Source organism: Mytilus californianus, unplaced genomic scaffold, assembly GCF_021869535.1.
Source record: "Mytilus californianus isolate M0D057914Y unplaced genomic scaffold, xbMytCali1.0.p SCAF_9, whole genome shotgun sequence".
Lineage (NCBI taxonomy): Eukaryota > Metazoa > Mollusca > Bivalvia > Mytilida > Mytilidae > Mytilus > Mytilus californianus.
Window position 1 is genome coordinate 8,375,442 of NW_026262745.1, and position 7,251 is coordinate 8,382,692.

A 7,251-nucleotide genomic window follows, 5' to 3' on the forward strand; every position below is an offset into this window, starting at 1 on the left:
GTTAATTTGTTCTAGTTTTGAACATGCATGAAATATTTGACACAGGACGTTAAACAAGCTACAATCAATCGTCATTGAAATGGAAGTTTGTATCTTTCTATATTGGAAAAAAGGGAAAAAAATGTTAATTCAGAAAAACATATCCTATAACCGGTAAAAGTCGATAATCTGGTACATCAATATTGTTATTTGATAGCTGAACAAGGAAGAAAATGTGATAAAACATATCTCATAGCTTGTTAAACTTAATAGATCTAGAATTATGTTATTTGATAGCTGAATAAGGAAGCCGTAAATAATATAGAGTATCCTACATTTACTATATCTATTTAGATAGAACAGTCACAATGTTGGTTAAACAACAAAGATTAAAAAAAAATGTTTTTATGTAAGGGCTTATTGATAAGTCTTCTTCATTTTGTCGTAGCAGCTCAGGACAAAAAGGACTATACCTGTTCAATTTCTTTAAATGGCAATGTATTCGATTTGAAGACATTAATGAACATGGTATCTACTATGCAAGGACAGCTAAAAGGAATCGAAGCAGATGTGAAAGGCCGTCAAGGTACTCTGATTAACAGAGGTATTTTTGTATAATTAATGCAAAAAGAATTTCAATTTTAATATGAAGACCTATTTTACAGACATAAGTTTCATATAAAAATTTAATGTATGATAACTCCATCAATATTTCTCTGAAACATTTTGGCTTAAATATAAACAAAGTGGATTAGGGAGTAAATCTCAATGCGAAAGCAAACAAACATCTCGAACACCTCATAATACATCAAGATGTCAACATACCCGCTTCATTAATATTGACAAGTGTGCATACCGTATTACCACACTGTAGACAAGTTACCCTTTATTTTAAACAGATAATTATAGATCTTTGATCAATGTCAAATACCTTCATTAACCTATAACACTTCTAAATATAAAAAGACACCAATAGACAATATATTTTACTTAGGACAGGCACTTTGTCATGTTGAACTTTTTAAACTTGGCCATTTGAAAACAAAAGTGATGAATTTTAACGTCAATCTCACTTTTCCTTTTATTTATAATAATTTAAACTTTGACACACCACTTTCATAAGAGCACTTGTCAATGTATTCCTAGTTTATAGTTACTACTTGCAGATAGCACAGGGAATAAGAAAATAGGTAGGTTTCTTGTGAAATCATTGAAGCCAACGCAAAGTGATGCTCTTGAGATTTTTAAGCAATGTGGTATGATTGGTAATAAGACAACTATCCACCAAAGTTAATTCAAACACCCTTAAGTTCAACAGAAAGGGATTATCTGCTGGTGTTTTGACATAACTTCCAGTTTTGTAATTGTTTTAAGATAAACTAATTCGTGTATATGTTTTAGGTTACATTGGATGCTTTAGAGACCGTAATTCCATGCTTCGATCACGTATAATCAAACATATTTCACAATTAACATTGGAGAAATGTCGAGAGTTGTGCAGAGGATATACATTTTTGGGTTTGCAAGTAAGTAGAAATCGTTATTGATTGGCAAAATTCTGTCAATATAAAGCAACTGTTATTAAGTGCAAGCATATAAAAATAAGAAGATGCGTTATGATTACCAATGAGACAACTACCCACCAAAGACCAAATGACGTGGAAGTAATTAACCATAGTTCACCGTACGGCCTTCAACGATTAGCAAAATCTATACCGTATACGGTTCATTTCTGGGTTTTTTCTGTTTGGGGAAATATGTTTTGATATACGATCTTTTGTAGTCTTTAATTTATTCACTCCTTTTTTAGACTCGGAACGATTAAGAGCTTGACATATTGGATAGACACCAATTTATTGTTGAAGACCGTATGTTTACCTCTAAATGGTTTTTTTTTATAATTCGTTGCGTTAGATTGCTGTCTCATTGACGTATACCACCTATTCTTCCCTTAAATCATATATCTGTAAAAACCTGTGTCGGGTATAATGATGTTATCAATAATTAGTCATTTCAAAGACACAAATACGACTACGAACTAAGGGTGACTTATTTTTAGCTCACCTGGCCCAAAGGGCCAAGTGAGCTTTTCTCATCACTTGGCGACCGTCGTCCGTCGTCGTCCGCCGTCCGTCGTCCGTTAACTTTTACAAAAATTTTCTCCTCTGAAACAACTTGGCCAAATTTAATCAAACTTGGCCACAATCATCATTGGGATATCTAGTTAAAAAAATGTGTCCGGTGACCCGGCGAACCAACCAAGATGGCTGCCATGGCTAAAAATAGCACAAGGGATAAAATTTAGGTTTTGGCTTATATCTCTGAAACCAAAGCATTTAGAGCAAATCTGACATGGGGTGAAATTGTTTATCAGGTCAAGATCTATCTGCCCTGAAATTTTCAGATGAATCGGACAACTCGTTGTTGGGTTGCTGCCCCTGAATTAGTAATTTTAAGGAAATTTTGCCGTTTTTGGTTATTATCTTGAATATTATTATAGATAGAGATAAACTGTAAACAGCAATAATGTTCAGCAAAGTAAGATCTACAAATAAGTCTACTTGACCAAAATAGTCAGTTGACCCCTTAAGGAGTTATTGCCCTTTATAGTCAATTTTTAACCATTTTTCGTAAATTTTTGTAATCTTTTACAAAAATCTTCTCCTCTGAAACTACTAAGACAAATTTAACCAACCTTGTCCACAATCATCATTAGGGTATCTAGTTTAAAAAAGGTGTCCGATGACCCCGCCCGCAAACCAAGATGGCCGACATGGCTAAAAAATAGTACATAGGGTAAAATGCAGTTTTTGGCTCATATCTCTAAAACCAAAGCATTTAGAGCAAATCTGACGATGATAAAATTGTTCATTAGGTCAAGATCTATCTGCCCTGAAATTTTCAGACCAATCAGGCAACACGTTATTGGGTTGCTGCCCCTGAATTGGTAATTTTAAGAAAATTTTGCAGCTTTTGGTTATTATCTTGAATACTATTATAGATAGAGATAAACTGTAAACAGCAATAATGTACAGCAAAGTAAGATCTACAAATAAGTCAACATGACCAAAATTGTCAATTGACCCCTTAAGGAGTTATTGCCCTTTATAGTCAATTTTTTACAATTTTCATAAATTTTGTAAATTTTTGTAAATTTTTACAAAATATTGTCCACTGTAACTACTGGACCAAGTTCATTATAGATAGAGATTATTGTAAACAGCAAGAATGTTCAGTAAAGTAAGATCTACAAACACATCACCATCACCAAAACACAATTTTGTCATGAATCCATCTGTGTCCTTTGTTTAATATGCACATAGACCAAGGTGAGCGACACAGGCTCTTTAGAGCCTCTAGTTAATATTCTTTGATAATTATTATCACATTCAAATTATCACACTGGTTTGTTTAATATGATCGTCATAACAATATTACATGTACACAAAATGTTCAAACCGGTCAACGACCCCCATCTCTAACCTGGTACAGTGGTGTAAAAACACAACGAAAGACAAAACTGTAAAATTCAATTTGAAAGTGTTTGATTCATCAGATCGATACTTAGTTAAAAACAAAAACAAAAAGAAAGACACAAAATTATTGATCTAAGAATACTAACAGCTACTGAAAGTCCAATTCAATCTAATAAATAAACCATGTACTCCCAGTTTAAAATGTAGTTTAAAATGTTTATATCTGTGTTGTCACTTACAGTATAGTAATGAATGTTTCTGTGGGAACACTATCGACTCCGCCAATCATAGACCTGCCCCAGAGAGAGAATGTAACATGAAATGCAGTGGGGAAAACCGAATGTGTGGTGCAGGAGATAGAAATTCAGTTTATAGAGGTAAGGAATGAGAGGTGACAAGTTTAGGAATTGTCCTTAATTGTTTTGTGTTAATATTATGACATTGTGTATTATTTTTGTTACCGTTATTTAATGGTTATGCGCTTTTCTGTATTATTTATAAATGTTAATGACAGATCTCTAATAGTCTCTGCTTAAATTATGCACTGCTTTTCTAGTCATGGGAGATTAATAGCTTCACATATTGTATAGACAACTGTCCATTGTTTTACGTTTACCTTTAAGTATCGTTAGGGTTTTGTGCCGTGGGGTAATCTCGTCTCCTGCAGAAATATTTCACTACAAACATAACTATATTCGTCCCCTTACGGTACTGAGAATATTGTGTCAGGAACTCAGACTATGTCGTTTGTAAATCAGATGCTAAATGATCAGTCTTTGGTTTTCTATGTAGTGTTTCGTAAACTGTTGTTTATCTTTTCGTTGTTGTTCTTTTTTGCCATGGCTTTGTTATTTCTCTATGACTAAATTGTTTTGAATGTCCCTTTAATATATCTCCTCTTTATTTTTCGCGAAGGCCATACACATATGAGACAAAACAAAAAGAAGGATACAAGGCGACGGACAAACAATAAACACGTATTGGAACAAAAACATAACTTATCATAAGCAATGCGACGGGTGTTGCTAGTTGAGCCGGTCCCGCTTTACATTTACAGCTTTCTGTGTCGCGTTATGTTCTATTTTATTTTAAATATCTACATTGTTTCTACCAATAACGTTATTATCTATCTTTTGTCCTGAAAAGGGGCTTTCATATCAGTTTATATATTTGGTTATGTCTCAGATTTGAAAAAGAGACATTTACCAGTCCACTGTTGTATAATCCTTATCACCTGATAAGACTCACAAATTGATCAGGCAGAACAAAATGGGTGTCACTAGTGGGTCATAAACTGCTGACAATTCTGGAGTTTCTGAGTTCACCAAACGTTGTTATGAGTCCTCGGTTTTTTGTTTGGTATTTTATGGACTGTTGTCTAACGTTTAGTGTGTTTTGTTTGGTATTTTATGGCCAGTTGTCTAACGTTTAGTGTGTTTTGTTTTTGTCTATCTTTGCTCGACTCGAGGTTTTTGAGTTCCCCTTGGTATCTTCTTAACTTTTTAATTTACTGCCTGCTTTTCATGCGACACCTATCATATTGTCTAGTGGTTTAAAACTGGAAATACGTCAAATACTTCAATGGCGAAGTATGCTTATAAAACAATGTTAATTCAGTTTGGTAGTTCAGAAATTTAACATTTAAGAATGTTCATTGCGGTATAACAAAAAAAGTTCTCAAAATAAAACTTTCTGCAATCACGTTTCTCGCACAATATATCTGTTATGTTAATCTATGAAAGAACATGTCTTAAGAAAAGTAATCATGCATTGTCAGATAAATCAATCGTCTAAAAATTATACTATACATTTACTTTTCCCCATAGGCATTCATCAATATCTTTTAAATATATAAGGCCTCTTAAATTACCTGCCACAACGCAATTTACCTCTCGTCGACTTCGAAAATATTAAGATTAGGTGGATACCAGGAAGGACAAGTACATTTGAATTTAAATTGATATTTTTATTTTGCAGTGAGGAATATAGAGTGAAAAATATGTGCTGATGCTGTATCGTTTATGAGAAGATTTCTCCAAGAACAAACCATTCAACTTGAATCTCCAAGAGAACTCTATTTGATTTGTTATTTTATTTAACAATATGACTTTTTTCCCTTCTAAATGCAATGAAAATCTTCCCTTTATTCACCTTTTGATTTGTTATACTAGTACTATGTAAAAATATGATGACTGTTTTTCTTAAAAATGCAATAAAAATCATCACTTATTTACCTTGTTGATTTGTTGATTTCTCTAAAGTCATGATTTAGTCCACACTTTTGTCCATCAGTATCTATTATATATTTCAAAAAGAGAAGACTTTGAAAAGAAATTGTGTGCCGCCTCTACTACATACACACTTACTTGACTTATGTAGTTTGATAATGTTGATGTACAGTGAAAAGTGTTATTTTGCAAGTATGCGTGAAACGGTCTGTAATATTGTATTTTGAGGCAAAACGGGAAAAAAACACATTCGGATTTCCAGTCCCTTCTCGGATCAGACTAGAAAAGTGTATGGGTGGTCATTTCCGCTCATCTGCATCCGTATCCAAGGAAATTCTACCAATATAGGCACACCTCCTTATTTGCAATCAATGTTAATCTATCGCCTTATAGTTGTTAAATTGTTAGGCCAAAATTTCGATTCTTAGTTGCATTGGTAATAAATACGATTAGAGTAGTAACGTTAGTGTTTGCTTCTGCCTTGACCTATATATATAATTTTAAACGGATTCTCAGAAATTTCAACAGAAACATTACCCTGGTTAGCTTTTGTTGTATTTTTTTACTCTCGTTTTTATTATTTTTCTCCTAACGTATTTAAACATCTTGTGTCTTTTCGAACTATTCATTAAGGCGAAGCATACGTAATTTAGTGGTACTAGTATCCTGATTTTTACTTTTTTGATTCGAGCGTCACTGATGATTCTTTTGTAGACGAAACACGCGTCTGGTGTACCAAATTTTAATCCTGGTATCTATCATGAGTTTATTTACAACAACTGCTGCTGGAGGGTTCTCCCCAAGGGTATCACCAGCTCAGTAGTCAGCACTTCTGTGTTGACATGCATTATCATTGATATGGTCATAATTGTAAATCAACTGATTATAAAACTTTGAAATTTTTCGAAATACTAAAGATTTTCTACCCCCAGGAATAGATACCCTTAGCTGTATTTGTCAAAACCTTTCGATATTTTGGGTCCCCAATGCTCGTCAACTTTGTACTTTATTTGGTCTTTTTAACTTTTTTGATTCTCGAGTCACTGATGAGTCTTTTGTAGATGAAACGAGCGTCTGGCGTACAACATTTTAATCCTGGTATCTATGATGAGTTTACAAAAATGTATTTATGAAATTTAGTATTATATGTATATAGAAATCGTTAACCTACGAAAATGATACATTTAGGATTTCCTCTTCCAGTATAAAAAAAACAGTTCAAAATTTTGTGAAATGAATGTTAAGAATTGTAAAATTTCGAATAAATTATGAATACGAAATACTTCTGTTCACTAACGTATATTTCTTCCTCAGGCGTTTATTTTGTTTTAAGTTGGATAAAAAAAAAAGGCGCTCTTAACAAAAACAAAACGTTAAATTTCTTACATTGAAATACACAAAAACATTAATCAAGATTAAATAGTTTTATGATGTACACAAGTCGTACATTCAGCTGATAGCAAAGGGTTTATATAAAATATAAAAAAAAAACGATTCACCAACAGTATTTGACAATATAACAGACATTTTGGCATTGCACAAGGTCATGTTTTTCTCTGACTGTTAAT

General features: G+C 32.9%; 1 protein-coding gene across 2 annotated transcripts; it reads left to right on the forward strand.

Moving 5' to 3' along the window:
- The first annotated feature begins 303 nt into the window (after window positions 1-303).
- LOC127716625 (WSC domain-containing protein 2-like) lies at window positions 304-5,684 on the forward strand. 2 transcript variants are annotated; one of them, XM_052222873.1, is made up of 4 exons: window positions 304-583; window positions 1,381-1,505; window positions 3,697-3,832; window positions 5,433-5,684. In XM_052222873.1, exons 1-4 carry the CDS (start codon window positions 379-381, stop codon window positions 5,447-5,449), a joined length of 483 nt encoding a protein of 160 aa, XP_052078833.1. In that variant the 5' UTR covers window positions 304-378; the 3' UTR covers window positions 5,450-5,684. The 2 variants fall into 2 exon arrangements, with proteins under 2 accessions (XP_052078833.1, XP_052078834.1); XM_052222874.1 differs by having other exon boundaries at window positions 309-565.
- Window positions 5,685-7,251: the final 1,567 nt, after the last annotated feature.

Coding starts and splice junctions, on each gene's coding strand:
- LOC127716625 (XM_052222873.1), top strand. CDS start 379: ATGTTTTTATGTAAGGGCTTATTGATAAGTCTTCTTCATTTTGTCGTA. Junction 584..1,380: donor AGGTACTCTGATTAACAGAG/GTATTTTTGTAT, acceptor TATATGTTTTAG/GTTACATTGGATGCTTTAGA. Junction 1,506..3,696: donor ATACATTTTTGGGTTTGCAA/GTAAGTAGAAAT, acceptor TGTCACTTACAG/TATAGTAATGAATGTTTCTG.